General features: G+C 44.0%; 1 protein-coding gene across 1 annotated transcript; it reads right to left on the reverse strand.

Moving 5' to 3' along the window:
• Positions 1–574: 574 nt before the first annotated feature.
• On the reverse strand, positions 575–18,338 carry LOC311208736 (transmembrane protease serine 11E-like; the record flags this gene model as incomplete). Its single annotated transcript, XM_084285663.1, has 10 exons — positions 575–736; positions 1,136–1,278; positions 2,091–2,356; positions 2,585–2,765; positions 5,047–5,085; positions 6,069–6,232; positions 7,771–7,838; positions 9,608–9,723; positions 10,786–10,909; positions 18,246–18,338. The coding sequence occupies 10 exons, from the start codon at positions 18,336–18,338 to the stop codon at positions 575–577; spliced, it is 1,356 nt and encodes a 451-aa protein (XP_084141789.1).
• Positions 18,339–18,895: the final 557 nt, after the last annotated feature.

Genomic DNA, 18,895 nt, shown 5'->3' on the forward strand with positions numbered 1-18,895 from the left:
AGTTCACCCAGGTAGCTGACATGATACTAGGAACTGCAATGTCTCTAAGCCATCTTCTGTTCATTATTACAGTATGCTTCCTGGAGCATTGCAAGAAAAGAGCTCAAGGAGTATTCAGAAGCGCAGCAGCCTTGGAGTCAGGCTCAGTTAGAGCTGGTCTACAGATAGGAGGGGCCTTGGGAACATGCAGCGAACAGATGGACAATATTTTTGTTATGACTTCTCTTGGATGCTGATAAATAATTGTTTAGGCTCAGATGCTTTGCCTGGTTACAAAAGCAGTGGCCAAGACATTTGGCCACAGAGAAGAGGGTCAGCATGTTGCGCATAAACCAAAGCCTTTGCCCCTTTGACAGAATACTTTGCGAACAAACAGCTCTGTCACACGAATTGAGTCCGTTCCTTTCTGGAGGTAGGCCAAACCAATTTCAAGTCCTAGACTACTCTGAGCTTGCTGGCACTTGATACATCACCACAAGCCAAGCCAGCAGCTGTTTAGAGGGTAACCACAGAGCAGAATGTGTCAGAGGAATAGCCTTACACACAGCCCACAAAACTTAAGCCACTGCAGGTTTCAGATGCCCGTTTGGGAAGCGATCCAGTCTCGATAATAAGTCACTCGTGTGTATACTCCTGGTTTATTTGGCTTGCCACAGTCATCTCCCCAGCTCACTATTCCCACGAGATACCAGATTCCTCTGGAGTTGGCATGCACCAGTGGCCCACCAGAGTCACCCTATGGAGAAAAACATCAGTAGGCAGGAACATAAAGAAAACAGTGTTCGCTAATGAAGTGAGCACCACATTTGTCAGTTGTAACAGAACAATGTTTGTCTCCAGACCACAGCTATGTTTAACCTCTGCATGACTTCCTGAGAAGATGGAAGCTGATAGCAAGTATCTAATAGTCTCTTCTATTCTACACCCTCACATCTTCATTTATATATAAAAACTAAACACATAAGTGCAGACCACAGCCCAGGAGCAATGAAGTTCCTAATTTACATCTGTAAAGATCTTGAACCCCATAAACAAAAAACATACTTTGGAGGATCTTGATTATTTCTTATTTCTAGGAAACATCACTTCCCACCCCATGTCCTTCCCTTTTACTATTACTTAAGACAAGACTTACCTGGCAAGCATCCACCTGTCCCTCTAAGTATCCAGCACACAACATTCCAGGTGTTACTGTTCCACCATACACCTCCCTCCTATTACAAATCCTAGTGCTTATGATTTTCACTTCTGCTTGTCGAAGTTGATTAACACTATAGCCTAGAAGGAAAAGTGGTATTAGGATTTGCAGACAGTGTATGCAATGTAAAACACACACAAGGATTAGGAGTAGTCACATTTTTCTATAGCTTTCCTGCCATTGCAGGCAGCAAAGGGAGCTACTCAGACAATGTCTAAAGAAGAAAGTTATTATTTATCCTGAAGTCCTTTACTCGCTCATCCCAAATATGACCCTTCTCCGTCCAGATGCTGTTTCACATAACAGGAAAAGGGATTTTTGTACACGTTTCAGCATTCATTTCAGCTGTTGGCTACAAGGTGTGTCCTTGATGTCCATGGAAAGACCCATTTGGTTAACTGCAATGCAGCTCCAGGCAATCACCCCAAGAATCTACCATAAAACACAGCTTATAGCTCAATCGCTCAGAAGGTTATTCAAGTTATTTGATGAACTGAAGCCTGAATTAGCACCAAAGAGAGATCTATCACAAGGTTTCTTCAACTAGTATGACAGACAAAGCTGAATGGTAAAAATTTATGTCAGAGCTAAACCCAGAACACTAGGCAAGTAAGAATGAAAAACTGAGGACCTTCAGCCATCATAATACATGCAGTAACAAAAAAAAAAGCTGCTCTTTTTCCTATAAGGCTAACCTGCTGCTTTTTTCCATATTCCAGGCCACCACTCAAAAGCAACAACAAAAAAGCAAGCCAAGTCCACCAGTGCATTGTTAGCAAATTCACTTCTTAAACACAAAGTCTCAGAAATCCAAAACAAACAAAAACCATAAAACTAACATCAGCCTTGTCAGACACACGTGTGACAGCACGAGAAGACAACAGACACTCACCATCGTTCTCCAAAGCTCCCCAGCCTGTGACAAAACAAGAAGCATTATCCCGGAATACATGAGATGCTTCAGGAAGACAGACACTGTGTACATCACTTGTGAACTCAATAGGGGAGGCAAGTTCCACAACAGCCACATCATACTCGTGATCGAGGAGAAATTCGCTATATTTTTCATGAACGATAATTCTTCGGACGTATTTTTTCTGTTTCGGAGGTCTCAGTAGAATTCCAAAGCTGGCTGTCCACCTCCGAGGCTCTTTTGCTCTGAAAGACATTTGGGACGAGGTCACAGCCATACAGAAGATCCTAACAAGAACACAGCTTTCCATTTCACCAAGATGTAATGTGGCCAGCTTTGTCCAAGGAACAGAGAAGAGACAGATATCTTTCAGCAGGTATAGACCTTAGTGGGCCTTGAAGGACCAGAGAAGACCTGTCCAAGCACCCAGAAGTCATAGGGCCTATAGGATCAGAAAGGTGCTGATGACTTACCCTCTAAAGCAGTGGGCCGCAGTCACAAGCCATGTATTACTGATCACCGATGCACCACAGCGATGGGTCCCATCGAGCTGAATACTAGCCTGCCATGGCCATTCCCCATCCTGTGCACGCTGCCCGCCGATTATTCTTTCCACTCCTGTGAAGGAGAATGTCTCTCTTCGAATTCCACAGACTGCCAAGGAAAAAAAAAAAAAAAAAAAAAAAAAAAAAAAAAAAAAAAAAAAAAAGGCAGCTCTGGTTTAGCTGATTGAGGGAAAACAGGGTCTTGCTTTGGGCAGGCCCACGTGGCTGCTGACACAGGCACAAGAGGGAAGCGATGTCAAGAGACAACCCTCACCTAAAACAGTGCCTTCAATAGCAAGGAAGCCAGGTTTTGTGGTCACAAGCATCTCGGGATAGGTATGGGGTTAAGTGAAAGTTGGTAGAAAAAACACCACTTTTTCATTAAACCAGTTGCCAGACACAAGGCCATGTGAACTTCCACGAAGGCTGTATACCAGAGAGACTATTTTTTCCAGCTGTAACTGTTTGCCTAACTAAAAAATACTGCCTTTCTGTGAAACTCACTTTGTTTCGTATTTGTCTAGAGTTGTACAGAGGGATATGCTTGCTGGTGTGTATGTGCATACAGGCTCACACCCACCCACGTTATTGGGCACAAAGCCACACACATGCACTGGTAATTAACCATTAGCTTTTATAACAATGACATCTAAGTTTCATCTAAAGAGGCTATCCCTCTCTTGTTACTGTACATTAAAGAACATCAAAAACACTTAAAAACTGAGTGCAAAAACACTGCTGAATCCCTATATAAACAACTGCCAGACCAGGACAGCTTTAAGCTTCAATACACACAGCAACACCAAAATATGCAGCAGACAGACACTACGCATCACTTGTGAACTCAAACACTGCGGGGCAATCTTTCACTATTTGTAAAGCCCCACCTGCATAGCAAAGGAAATAACAACACAATCAGTACAGCTTTAAGTGTCACAGAATTGCTAGAGAAGTTCAGCAACAAAAAAAACAACCACCCATAAACCAAGGAAATAAGAAAAGGATTTTGTCAGGTCACCTGCAGGTCAGCTTTGACAACAACAGCAAAAAAATAAATAAATAGTGTCTTCTTCCTCCAATGGTTTACTTACAGCCACTGTGCCAACAGCACAGTCATATATCAGCCAAAAAAAAAATCAAAACCAAACAAGTTAATTCTCAGGGACCATTTAAACATGGAACATCCATGTGCAACACACGCAATGCCCATGACCATGCTAGGCAGGGGTGCTGGAGGTCTCTAGTGCTCAGGACAGCACAAAGATGCAGTCAGAGACCCTTTGTACAGGGTTCATCTGAGAAGGTACTGATTCTGTTTCCAGAGGAGTTCTATCACCTTGCCTGAGAGCACGGAACAGGAGAGGGACTCAGAACCTTCCCTTCTTCAGGGCTGTGTCACTGCCTTGCTCTTGCTGTGGACAGCTCTCCTCCCTCTCCCATCCTCTGGTCTTTCCCTGAAGGCTGCAAGCTTTTAGCTCCCAAACCTTAAGAACATCTATTGCCAATCTTTCGCAGGGAGGAGAGGGCCAGATGGAGGACGTATTGGAAGGAGTAAGGACATGCAGCTGCTAGACATGGTGGCAGCCCTCCAGATCACTAATTTCCACAGATAGCTCACTTCCAGCCTTGTGTTTGGCACTGCTCCAGCACCACCTCCGACTCCTGCAAGGCCATGGACATGACCTCTGTGCAAGGTACAAGACAACAACCCTTCTCTTACAGACAAACACTGTTAGACGAGGAAAGTGGCAAGAGAAGAAAGGAAAGATGAATTCATGAGCAATCTAAGAGCTATTCGTCTTTGCCAGCAGGATGCTATTAACTGCTTTAGTCTGTATGGTCAATGGCTACCAGCTCAGGGCAGACAGGAATGTACACACATGGGGGCTCTGCAGGCAGCAGATTGTCTTCTAGAGGAAAGCATCTGGCATGATCACTTTCAGAAACTGCTTAAAAGCTAGGGCTCTCTTTAAGACTCCATGTATGGTATGCTTGGAAGATGCAACCTGGACAACATTGTAAGGCTGTGTTTTTCCTGTCTTGCTTGTTTTAGCAAGTGGCAGTCTCCCATCCAGCACAATTCTCAGCTCACAGCAACTGTAGTCCTCATGCAAAACTCACTGACAGCAACTCGTCTACTTCACATAGTCAACACTAATGCAAGTGCTTCCCATCACCACCAAGTTGGAATGTCTAAATACTGTAAAATACTGTAGAACCAGCAAGACTCAAGTCTTGCCTGGCTCGTGAATTATCTACTATTATCTACTACTCTAATAGCTTTAAGAAGTTATTTTTCAACTTGTATCTCAGGTATAAAAAAAACATATAAACACTGAATATATAAGCACCATGTCCCTTGATAATTTCTGTAAAGCATTTGTACTTACAGTTGTTTAAAAGGGTATCTCCCTTGTCCTCATTCAACTCTGAAATGAAAAACAAAAAATATAGTGAGCATCTCATATTGCTATGTGATCTAGGACAGACTGCCTCCTTTCTGTACCTAGTAAACATATGAAATGGTTTGCCTTGCTGCTTGTAGTGACGCTATGGTCAAAGTAATTTGCTGTATTGGAGAGGTTCAGTTAAGCTTACAATCCTCACTGAAAGCACAAGGCCAAAGGATGAATCTTTTGTGCCTTAGCTCAAAGCTTAAAAAAGCAGCAGATAGATGACTAAATAGGTCCAAGTAACATCTACATGTGCTGGGGGCTATGCATGATACATAAACCAATATGCATAGGTTCACATTCAGTAAGGTAAGGTGGTCACAAATCCCCAGTGCTGAGATTGACTGTAACGTTACTGATTTCTTCCCTACAAAAACTCCCTCTACGAGGTTCTGGTAGTAACCAATGACAGGTTCACAGGAGAGAACCACTGACTACCCAGGTAACCATAGGGTTTGGTTATGAACACTTGCTACAGCAACCTGTGAAATAAGCAAAGGAAATGGCAGATGATGGAGGAGAGAACCACCTCAGACCTTTATTTTTATTTTTCAAGAGCTTGAGGACTCCACATTTAAGTACCTTGTGATACAGGTTCCTCACCAATTCACTGTGCATCTTAGCAGAGTAAACCCAGAGTGAACCCAGATCGAAAAGTTGGGCCTCTTTTTTGATGGATTAGGTTGGCCAATCACATTCAGAGCTAAGTCACACACCCAACTTCTGATGCACAGAGCAGAACTCACTCATTAAAACAGGTGTCAGTCTGCTTTAGCTCTCTTCAAGCTACTACTACTTTCAAGTTCCTGGGCTGTCAGCCACTAAAACAATTTTGAGAAGGGAAAAGAAGAAAACAGCAATTGCATGTATTTGTGTAGTAAAGCGAAGCTCATTACACTGAAAACAGTGAAGTATGAGGAACAAATTCCAAGCTAAAAACACAAACCTAAGGCACTTGCCTGTGAGAGTTATAGTAGACTGGTCAACATTCAATGACGTTGAGCTTGTTTTCAGCCTTCTGCGTAACACAGTGTTGACACGACTCCAGCTTGTTGCTGTACTATCAGCTGAGGCAAATTTAAATACCAGAGCAACAGATACAAGCACTCCGCCAGGATCCGGGCTGCAAACCAACATAAACAAAGTGGTGTCATTCTCTTTGCGCACTAAGCCTCTTAGTTCTGCTTGCACTGTCTGCCTTCCTTATACAAGAACAGGTCTGGTCTGCAGAGATGTGTGGAACGAATAGCATAGCTGTGCACAAGCAAAGGAAGATGACGACATACGTCAGCAGACAGCAAAAGGCCTGGTTCACGCTGTAACAACAATCAGAGGGAATCTTCTGCAAGGAGAGGAAGAAATACTCCCCTTAGTCTCTACGCAGCTCCATCAACAGAACATAGCAGTAGAAACAACACAAGAGTTAAAACCATTCAACAGATACCAAACAAGCCATTCCTAACATCCATTTATAAGACCTAGCTTAGATCCACAGAAATTTAAAAGGTCTTCTGGCATTTCTTTCCATGTAAGTCACTTGTCCATTTATGGGTGAGTTAGCATCCTTGGATCGAGAGACAAAAATCTCAATAGTTTGTGTTATCAGAACAAGGTATGATCATTTATTATCAATACAAACTCTGAAGCACAATACTTTAGACTAACAGTCTAAAGGAAAAGCAACAGAAACCTAGAGGCAAAGAGAGCAGAGATGCAGCTAAGCTGAACCAGTGCACATTTACACAAAGAAGGTACTCTCTTGTGTACTCACACTAGTGAAACTTTAAAAGCAGAGCACTGTTTGGTCAGCCTAAAAGGTATTAAGGAATTGTTTAAGTCTAGCTCCCAAATCTTGTAATTTCTGTAGCTACACAGCATGGGAGGCTTGCAGAAGAAACCAGTAGCAGAGAAATTGTGAACAACCTATGAAAATAACCACCTAGCGATCCCCAAAGTGCCGTGGAAAAGGATATTTGCAGGAAGTGTGGCATTCTTTGCCATAAAGGGAAAGATATTCCACATCAGATTTAGGCCTTATAGAAATTTAACTAATTGAAACCCAAATTGTGTGATGGAAGTGATGTATTGCTCTCAGTGATAAGAACCATAACTATTGCACAGAGAAAAAAGACTTAAAAGCTCCCACAGGATCTTCATATCTGTATGTCCCTTTTGCCTCCTTTCTTATCTCTCTATCCAGGCATCTCACAGTGGAATTTATTCCTTCAGTTCTTTTCTGAGAGGAGGGAGAACAGTCACTTCTTGCTGTACACCACGCAGAGGGGTAAACACCAGCCTAAACTCCCACAAGAAGAATGATACGGAACAAAGAGCTGACTGGATCTCTCGAGCCCTTAACTAGCAGTGAAGGCTGGAATCACCTAAAAAGTCACTTACTGCATCACAGCCACAAACAACTGGTGTTCAGGTAATCAACTTGCCAAAGTGTAAGGCCAATTTTGTCGTCTTTGCTGACCTCTAAGCAGATTAAGCCCTCACCAGAGTTTTGAGCCCTGATGGAGAGCAACAAGCAGCCAAGACTTAGTCATCCAGCTGGCATAATCCAAGCAAAATCAACCAGGCACATTCCCTACTGTCATGGGGTAGGGAGAAAGGATCTTTGTCACATTTCTGTTTGTTCCTGACCTTCACATTACTTACCTTAGACTGACAACATGGGACCTGATGTACCTTTGACTTAGAATGGACTTCTTAAATACTGTAGACATCTGTTAAAGGAAAATAATGTGTTAAAACAGACCCATGATATGTGCACGTTTCTCAAACTAAGAGTCTCATGAGCCTCTGAAGCACAAAAAGTTGCTTTCAGATCCCCACCTCTACACCAAAGTTACTACTAAGTTTCCATTGGAGGTTGCAGAACCAAAATAAACAGCTGACTTGCCAAATGTTGCTGTCTCGCCAGATTTTGCCGTCTCTTCTGCTCTCTGGGTGCCTTTTCAACCACAGGCTTGCTGGAACAGACAGCACGTGTGCTTACCATCTGTTTGCACACAGTCAACAAGGCATCTTCGCCACTACAGCAAGGTTTTAAAGCTTGCTGACAAGCTTGCAGTGGAGCGGAGAAGCACTTGTATAATTCCTCCTTCCTGAGTGCAGAGACAGCAACAAGGAATTTAACACTCCCTGTGGAATGCTAGAGTCCAGAAACGACTGGGGAGGATATAAAGATGACTGGAAGATGACTAGAAAGGTTGTAAAGAAGACTGAGCCATATTCTTTTCAGTGGTGTCCTGTGACAGGACAAGAAGCAATGGGGACAAGGCGATTGACTCTATGATTCTACAACCTAGAGTGAATCTGCCCTGAACAAAAACACTGAACACCACCCCGAAAGGCATGCGGTCCCAACTTTCTGGTTTAAATAAGTTACCTGGACTTTTGCTATTTTCTCCACTTAAGGCTTCCTCACGGTGCTGTGCTTTGTGCATCTCTGAAGTAATTTTAGTCTCTCTTCTGTACCACCCTGTCTTCCTTCCTTGTTAAAAGGCAATCAATGCCAAGCAACACAGTCCCCTTGCCAGTAGCATGTGTTGGACAAACAGCCTCTCACAGCTCTAGTTCATACCCTGTATGCCCTCCGGGACATTGAATCATGCTGAGGTTAAACTGTTCCTCTGCTAGACAGTCGAACATTTTCAATTACTGATTCTCACAGTACACCCCCTTATTTAATGGGAACGGACTGCAATTTTACTGCCCAGCTCTAGGCTTCAATAAGAAATAGCCCTGAAGCTGCTAGGGTACAGCAACCAGCACAGAACATTCTCTATCAGCCAGATGCTACCCCTGCACTGAATATGTCCACAACTATTTACAAACCCCACCTGATTTGGGGTGGGAGTGCACAGGGCCATTCACTGCCCTGAATCTATGCAAGTCCTGTACAACCGTGGGAAAACCAAGAAGTTCCCAGCAGGAGTTAGGCATCTAATTCCTGATTATTTCCAAGAGAACTAAACACTTAACACTGTGATGATCTGAGCCTTGACCACATTGTGCTATTTTTCCCATCTGCCCCAGGCAGCAAAAACACCAAACTACCTCTAAAGAGGTCTGGAGAGACAGATACCATTGAAAAAAATTGCAAGGCATGCAGTTACCATGATGCTGAGAGCAATACGCAGGACACAGGCTGATCTTTCAATAAAGTTTTTCTACCCAAGCAATCTACCCTTTTTCTCAAGCATTTAAAACTTAATGTCATTGCTGGTTTCTCTGTTGGCAATAGCAGGCAAGATAGTCTCAAATACCCTACTAAACACAGGTGAGTGGCAGAGTCAGGGAACAGACTCAACTTTTCCAGTATTTAATCTTGTTCCTCTCCTCATCCTCCTACTCTTTGTCCTGGGAATTGCCCAGTATAATCCAGCTACATAAGACGAGGCACAATCACCTCTGAGTCTAATTTCCAATCACACAAATGAAGGACTCTTCACCACAGGTCAGGCAGTAACAGAGAAACATCTTAGCTTACCATGTTTTCAATCTCTTGGCTCAGGTATCTGAATTCTTCTGTGGTTTGCCTTTCGTACCGAGTGTCATACTGGATGTTGGTGATAAGGAAAGCTGCATTGTAATATCTGTACTGATCTGCAGAGGGGAGAAAAAGGAAAAGTTGTTCATTTTCTTCAATACAATTCAAGCACAGCTCCACACAGAACATGGCACAAGTAAGACTTTCAGGCTTTGGCTGTGACCAAGCTCTGGGCAGCACTGTGAGGAAAGGGGGATCTGGGCCACTTTGTTGCTCCATGGACCAACTGGGGGCTCATTTCCACCCTGACAACTACACCAAGCAGCTTTAAATTACATCCACTAATAAACTTCTGAGGACCGTCTTCTTCTAATCAGCCTAGATGCCCTCTGGCATGTCCTTGCCCCACAAAGGCAGGTGGCCCAGAGCTGTTTGCACCCATTCAGCATTCGGGTTAAGTTTAAAATCTGGCTCTCGAGGGAATGGCAGAGAAGGGCCCTATAATGCAGAGTTAGCAAAAAGCTAACTGCAAAAATAAGCTGCAGCTCTGCCCCTACTCTTTCTGGTACCCTAACATAAACCAAGGCCTCACTGACTCTCAGTGACCTGAGACAGCAACACAGCTAGCTCTGTCCCTGTAGCAATATACTTCAAAACCCCTCACATCAGTATTTCAGAAACTTGGAAGAGAGTGGCATCATTCAAATACCACTGAAACCAGATCCTTGGCAACCGGGACTCCAAGAAAGCCCAAACCTCTGTCCTTTCTCCTTCTGGAATATCCTCAGCCAGAGGTGCCAGGTTCAGTTTCTGCAAAAATCCTGTTCAAGACGAAGCTTACTATGCATAACTTGAGTGCCTTAACGAGACACTTCTGGTTTACACTCAAGACCACAGTTATTGGTTAACTGTGGATACCAGGGGAGACAGCAGGGCAAGGCAAACTGAAGTACAGACAAAATTTAAATCCTCACTTCAGGTAAGTAATATTTTAAGTATTCTTGGGGGGTTTCTAATCAATACAGGACTTTCACAGGCTCTAGTAAGTTCTCATGCAGATTCTATACCTGGGGTGAATTTCATACCTGAATCACCAGGCAGGACCACAGTAGCAAGTGAAACACAACAGATACCTCAAAAGTCTCCTTAAAACAACAACAACAATGGGATGCACTTACAATGGCACAAAAAATATGTAATCAAGCCAATGACAATGGCCAGACCAACTATTACTGACACAACGATGACTGCTATCTTCCATGGCTCCATACGCTTCACTGCTGTGTCCATCTGAGACAGGATCTGCATTGAAGAAGAAAACACAGATAAATTCAACACTGTTAGACACACAGTAACACATCCCGAGCAAAACTGCATCTGGTGCGGCTTAACTCAGCTCACTGACACAAAAACTCACAGAATGAGGTAGGTTGGAAAGGTCTCCAAACCCTAGGGGTTTGGATCTGCTCAGACGAGGTTCCACTGGAGCAGGTTACCCCGGGCTTTGTCAAGTGTTCACTGTCTCCAGGGACAGATCTCTCAGGGATCCTTGTGCAGTCTCTGACCACCCTCCGGGCAAAAGCTTTTTCTCCTTATATTTAGTCAGAATCTCCTGTGTTCCAGCTTGCCTCCACTACCTCACATGCACAGCTGAGAAAAGCCTGAAGTAGTGCAGGCATGGTCAGTAGAGACGATTTCCCGTCAAGAAGTATTACACAGACCTCAAGTACAGCTGGCTGCCCACACAGGTATTTAAACTGGACTTGAATGTAACAGTTCATAACAGAGGAGGCACCTTCTGTACTCTAGGCTATCAGAGATGCTATAAAACACACCGCTTTGAGTTCTTTTTCATTGGTATGAGTAGTAACATTTACGGTCTTCTACTGGCTTTGGGTTTCTTTGCAGCAAAAGCATGCATACATTGTAAGAACATCATGCCTTCTGCCAGACAGCCTGTCAGAGGGGAGAGAAATAGCTCCTAACATGACGACACACAGCAAGAAGACCCAGTCTTATTGGCAGGCCAAAAGCCAGCAGCAGACCCATGAGAGGGCTGGGAACCTAAGTCACACATGGACAAATGCACAGTAAGCCTTTCCCTCCCATTTATTTTCTCTTGCACAGCATTAGGCAAGAGAACATTAGGAAAACTGCATTTTTGCGCATGTCCTCAGTAGCTTTGTTGTAGGATGATGCAAAGCTTTAAGTGCAATTATTTCAGATCCCTCGTAATTCTACAGGGCACTATGTAGTAACTGCTGTCATGCCACGCACCAGGCCTCTACATCATGGCTGGCTTTAGTACAAGGTGTCAGAAGAACATGTGGGATAATCCCTCAAAGGTGCCTGGAGTGACAAATGGCAGCAGCCAGCTCTGGGGTGGAGGCTCTCAGCTGACTAGTCACCATACTGCATTATGCCCATTAAACCATGTTTGCGTTTGCTGTTTGCCAGACATACTAAATGCTCTTCTCCCCCTTTCCAGGCCTTTGGCACAGTCGTTTGTGAACAACATTTGAGAAGACAGGAGCAGGAAGCAGCAGGCAGGCAGAGAGAGCGATGCTTTGCAGGTTTTCTGGCTGTGGGGTGGCAAGGAAGACAGCAGAGTGAATATGGATATGAGCAAGCAGAGTGGGATGATAGCAAAGGCTGTCGGTGGCCTAAGATGAGCTCAGGGGACAGACCAGCAGTGAAGGTAAAGCTGTGATGCACAAATCCATGACAGCAAAGATAGTGAAGCAGTGGGAGAGTGAGTGGGTTTATACACTCTGCCTCAAGGGCAAGAAAGTTGAGCAAAACCATGAGGAAGAGATGGCAGGAAACAAACTAGGAAAATGATGGGGGAAAAAAAAGGACAGAGGCACAGAAGAAGCAGCTGAGGGGGCTGCACACAGTGAGGGAGTGTTAAGTAAATGAGAGGGTAGTTGGAAGCAACTCACACACTTTGATCTCGTCACCCAAAAGCTTGGTTTATCTAGTGAGTGCTGGCAGGCATCCCAGTCCATTGCTTAAGAAGGGAGGCAGGAAAGTTTTTATGCTCTCTAACCGGTGGTGTTTTCTGCAAGGCTTTTCTGCAGGTCTAGCTGTCTCCCCACTAGACCATCTCAGTTCCCTGGTGGCAAAGCAGACTGTAGAGCAGATGGGAGCAGCCTGTCTAGGCTGGTCAAGATTATTTTTTTGGGGAACCACAAGTTGCAGTGGCATATAGTATTCAGTCACTAGGACTGAACTGGTTTCACCAAGACCTTGACTTCAGGCCACCTAGACCTTCACTGTATATGCCACCCCCTAACCCAAGGGTGTAACGGATGGAGAGATTCAGATGAAAATGAAATACCTCTGGGATTGCCCTGCCTCAGTTCAACACATTGCAGTTTCCCTGCAGTTTCATCCTCAGCTCACAGCTCGTGGTCTTTCAGACCCAGCAGGTGGGACTGCAGCTTACCTCACGGCCAGTGCCCTGGGTGGCAAGACTCTTGGCTGTTATGGTAATAATATGCCTCCTCCTCACCTAGTCGCCTCTTGTGCTTTCAAGATGCTGCTTTGGCATCCAGCCTTGCTCTCTGCACTGGTGAGCTTTTGTTCTCCAGCTCAAGCCCCTGCTGACAGGCTTGCCTGGTTCCTTGTGCTTCAGCTGTTCCCATCCCAGTGGGCTTCCACTCAAACAGCAATCAGCACAACCTCCTTCCGCTGCTCTTGGCATGGGGAGCATGAAGCACAGCTTCAACAGCATATGGCTGACTCTGCAGAGACTGAGGCAGCAGTATTCTTATTTCTTAACCAATGTTTTTTTGACCTGTATGTAGATTTCCTCAAGATGGGGCCTTACGATTAAGATTCAAAAGCTTAAGAGTCACATTAGAGAAATGAATGTCTCATTGCCCACAGGACTCATGCTCTGACAGGCAGAGCACTACCTGGAATTTCAGTCTCTTTTTTTCATGCAAATATTGGATACACATCAAACCCTGCCAGCAGAGACCCCCTTCCCCAACATTTCAGACCTGCCTGCTCTCCATAGGTCACAGAGATTTGCAAAAGAGAAACTGCTACCTTAACTGCCACAGTGCTGGGGGAAATGAAAACATTGGAGATGAAAAATAGAAAGCCTTCTCCACTTCTGATACTGATATCACTAAAAGAATTTAAGAAAACAGTTTTTAAGAAGCACTTCCTTATATTTCTACACTTACACAGGTCATTACTCTGTGTATGGGATATACAAAATGAAGTGTACCTCTTCAAACCCAAACCAGTTTCCTCTCTTTAGTAGGATGCTCTTGACCTCTACCTTGCACATCTGTCTTGCTAAGGTGAGTACCAGGACAAGAAAAATCTCTTGTGCAGTGGAAGGGCCAAGTCTCACCACCTCCCACGGTGCACATTTGCCAATATACATCCTTCAGCTATGCTGCCTGAGTGCAGGACCTAGCTCAGCAGCCCCCATCTTTTCTGTCCACTTCAACAGCAGAGATGCTAGTCAGCAGCTGTGCAGAAGGGCTGGGGAAAAAAAAAAAAGAAAAAAGAAAAAAAAAAGAACAGATGGCCTTATTTGTCCCAGGAGTAGCTATCCATCACTCTTTGAAGAAAAGCCTGAGTGCAGGCAACACCAAGCATGTACTACTTGTATTGGAGCAATGTGTATTTCCAGTAGTGCCCAGGAATTCTAGTCCTAGACTCCATGTTAGAGACTGTATGCACAAAACAAAAACACTCACAAGTAGGTCTGGCTTCGAGCCTGACTCTGCCGAGGCCAACTAGGATGTTTAAGATGACAGCTCTTGTTCAGGTTACGTCCAGTCTATTCAGTCAGTAATAATCACACAAGTTCCATCTCCAACTAACTCCTTCACTCCCCAAGCCTTTTTGCTGCCATGCCAGGAGGTGCAGGATCGTCATGCTTTACCAGAATAACCACCTGACAGGGATTCTTGAGCCTTGGACAGCCATCTCAGTAGTTAAATAGCTCAGTGGCAGGTGGATCCCCCTGTTCAGCAATCAGGTTTCTGTATGGTCTTCACGCTTCACTCACCAAGAAAACTCTGCTCCACCCAGCAACACTCCCTTGGCCAGAGAAACACCGATTCTTCTGTGGTGCTGATGAACGCAGAGGCAGAGATTATCTGATCACCTTAGCCTACAAATGAATCTTTTCCTTATACCACATGCTGATTATTGTTATTATTATTATTTTTTTATATATATATATATTTTTTTTACAGCCCAAACTACAGTAACCAACACTTCACTCTCAGGAGGGTTATCAGGGGAATTCAGGTAACACCAATATACTCATCTTCCAACAGAGCACCCACCCTTGTGAAAGGGTGAGGATGACCTTCGTTCCTCAAAAGTAAGCCTTAGGAAATCAAAAGTCACTCTCCACTCAGAAACCTTGAAGGCTGAGTCCTCCCTGCTCTGAAAACCACCTCCTCACAGTCTCTATCTGGCAGCTTCTGGTCTGCAGGAAATAAGCAAGAACTTTCAAACCCTAGATCTTTACGTTCAGTACAAACCTGCTTATCTTGGCAAGATGTTGAATGAACATCAGACCTCCTCCAGCAATCAACATTCTCATTTAAAACATGCTTAATTCCCAGGGAGCCCAAGATGATCCAGTGAGTGTAGCATCTGAAATTCCTATCATGGTTCATTTTGAACTGGTAATGGGAACTATTAGTCTCAGTTTACACACCTCGGCTCCGTGCCAAAGAAAGCATTTCAATGACTAAAAAGTTATTCCATGCCAAAAAAAAGAATCCAAATAAACTATTTTGGAAGTAACTTAATTCAACATAAACATAGCTGTTTTACACACAAAGGTGTGTTTATGCACATATGTCAAGCCTTGATACAGGATATAAATAAGTGAAATGTAGCAAGAATTAAAGCTACATTAATAGTTACTGGCACATCAGAAAGAACTGTACTGAAATTTCAATGGAGCCAAGACTGTCTGGTCTTCCTTATGAAACCAAGCAGAGAACTGACTGCATTTCTGGTTGAATTTCTGACCACCTCAAAATGAACCCCTTACATTCCAATTTGGAACATTTATCCAAAAGTAAAGGCAAGCACAATACACAGGTGACAAGCCGTCCCTTCTCTCTCACTCTGTACCAAACTCCTTAAAAGGTTACTACGCTCATTCCAGCTCTCAGGTCTGCCTGACAGAATTTGATTCACTATATTGAACTTTTCTCTCTCTTCTACTGTATGTTACCAAAAGCCTCAGTAACACTGATACCAGGAAATTGATCTTTGTTAAATGGAAAATGGCTGTTCAGACAGGGAAAGGGAGTGAAACCCCCGTGTTCTAGGAAAAGGTAAGCAGGGAAGCCCTTCCCCGTTTTGTTTTCGGAATCTGCCCTTGACTTTTTCTGACTTCTTAAGCTACGCCCTCATAGCACCCCTTACCTTTATCTGCTTTCAAATAGATCTGAACCACGGTGTGTTTTTAGTAGTATTTACTAGAAGCGTTTTGCCAAGTTCTGTGCAGAAGAAAACATGCAAACTCTTCGATTTTGCTATCTGATCTGCTGCTTTCTTCGTATAGTAACTTTAGTCCAACCACTGCTCAGTGCTACTGTAATACTCTCGGAAGAGCCAAGGGTAGAACATGCTCTGCAAACACACTGATGAGGGGCTCTCCACACTTAAAGTTGCTCCCATTTTTCCATTCTAGGATTCAGGCATAGCCCCACAATCACTCTTCATAGAAATGGGACCTTTCACAAGACAACTGAACAAACTAATCTGCTGGCCTGGTGAGTGCAATGTGAAACTATGTCCCTGAAGCGTTCTTCCTTGGCAGGGTGTTTGGGAATGGCAGTAATTGGAGCATGTCTACTTAACCCCAGGAGTCCAGTAGCAAAAGTACACGGCCACGCAAGCAAGACACGCCAATTCCATTCCCACCTCTGCTATGAGCAATCACACCAACCTCGTCCTTCTCCTCTGCTCTTGTGGCATACCCACAACACACACTTGTAAGAGGATGGGACAACATTCCCCTTCTACTTCAGGCACCGAAATAAAAGCAGCTAGTGCTTGCTTACCAGTGTCACTCACTCAATGTTTGACATCTCCTAAAGCAGCATACAATGGTAGACTTCCAGATATTGAAGGGATCTGCTGAGGGAAACAATGTGTGTGTTCTTGTATGCGTCATGCTGAATCAGCCTGATCTCCCCACACCCTCAAACATCCCACAAAGACAGTAGGTGCTGCATGCCACCCCTCTGCAGTCAGATAAAGTATCACTAATGTATTTGCCACATACTAACTGAGCCCCTCCCCTTAACTATCCACAACTCTACCAAGGCCCTTGCTGCTTCCCAGCAGCACCCTTCAGCCAAGCAAAGACAACAGCTTCAAAGACTGCTCTGGTGATTTGCAGCAAGATTCAAGCACAGCATTCAGCCTTTGGGATAAATTACTGATAAGGTCTGAGTTAACAACGTCCAGAATGCGAGAATGCTGTTCATAAAGGCTCCCTCAATTATTTAATCACCTTTGCAATCAGCACAAAACACTTCTTGTTCCTTTCTTTCACCCATTCTGCATACACCTTTTTGGTGGTTGTCAGTTCTTTGCTGGCCTAGTATACTAGTTCAATAACCTGTGGGATATAACTAGGGCTAACAACTGAAATAATCTTGATTAATAACACATTTTCCACAGTTGTTCGTCACAGAAAACATCTTGAAAAGACTCCCCTGTTCTGTAACAAGCTTTAGGAGAATTAGGAAAGCTACTTACAACATAAGAACTCAACAACTTACGTGAAGGTGAGAGAGGCCATTCTAGAGTAAGGGAGATGAAGCACCTGGCCACTAAACACATCCAGTTTAGAACAAGGCTCAACAGCTTCTACATCAACATCTACATTGATCACAAACTAGTACCTTATTCTGTCCGTTCATCAGTCCCAGAACATAGCAGCTCTCTCCTTTCCAGCCTTTGAAAAAGGCTTTGCCTGCCTGCTCTTCCTCCCTCATTAATATGTGGAAATCTACTCCAGAAGTGAGATACTAGACAAGCAATTATCATCTCCATGTTTTTTTTGTCTGTTTTTTCATTCCAAGGTAGGGTGGGTGAAATGGTTTGGTACCAGATTTGGTGTGTTTCCAAGCTGATTCTGCACAGATTAACGCTTCACTGGCAGCATACAAAGCCTACTAAAATAAACAGGAGCACAAGAAGATATTTTTATAACTTTATCCTGCTTATCATCTCATACCACGCTGCTAGTTCAGCAACCGTGACTGCAACACTAACTTCAGCAGCAAGAAAGGCAGATCAGAGTTAGAACACAGAGAGAGGACTCTCACCTGTCCCCTAAAACCTTCTGTGGCCACAGACCACCTTGGCTTTTATCACCATACCACCCGGTTAGAGGAGCCAGGGAATTCTTGGAAAACAAACGCATTTTGGGTGAAGAGAAAAGGGGAAGGATCAGAAGGATTACTGATGCGTAGAAGGCAGCTGAAATCAGATGTAAGCTGAGAGCTAGTGCCATTCATTCTCCGCCCCTGCCTCGGTCAAAGCCCCGAAATTGCCCTATAAATCTCCACATTATATAACCACGCTGCCCAAACTACTAAGTAGCAAGTCTGATGGCTGTGGCACTCACCTCCGGACACCAACGAGAGGTCAGCAGTACGTTCTTCTGTCTGGGAGATGCACCGTCCTGAACTACTAAACACACTGTGCAGCATCTCAGCATAGACTTGAGGCTTTATCACCTGAATTAGGAAAGAAAGGAGTCATAGGCAAGTCAGAACAAACAAGTCCAGCAAGTCTCAGTGACAGAGGCTTACCCACTAGCATGATTCCTCCCCTAAAACAATAACAGTACACTTCTTTCATCACACCTTTCATCCAGGAATCCCAAAGCCTTTTCAGAGCATTAACTACACACCCTGCAACACCCCAAATCAGAAGAGCCACGAAAATTTTGCAAGGACGCAGAGCTTATTTCCTTCTTTGGCAGAATTAAAAACAAATCAGAAATTATGGGCAGGACCAACACAGAAAATTTGCATATGCTAGAGAGACAGTGTTCAGTCCCTGGTTAGAGGCAGAGCTGACGTAAGTTGATGAAGGTTCAGCGGCATGTGCCTCAACTCCCTTGAACTTCCTTGAAAGGTGCCATTTGGCCAGATAAGAATTTGAGTGTAACTGTTACTACTGGGACAAGCTTGTGATTCTTCCTTAACTTCTTAGATGTTAATTTTGATTGTGACCACCTAGCCACAGATATGTCTGTCCTGGAAAAATTCT

Source organism: Netta rufina, assembly GCF_964035555.1.
Source record: "Netta rufina genome assembly, chromosome: 4".
Taxonomy (NCBI): domain Eukaryota; kingdom Metazoa; phylum Chordata; class Aves; order Anseriformes; family Anatidae; genus Netta; species Netta rufina.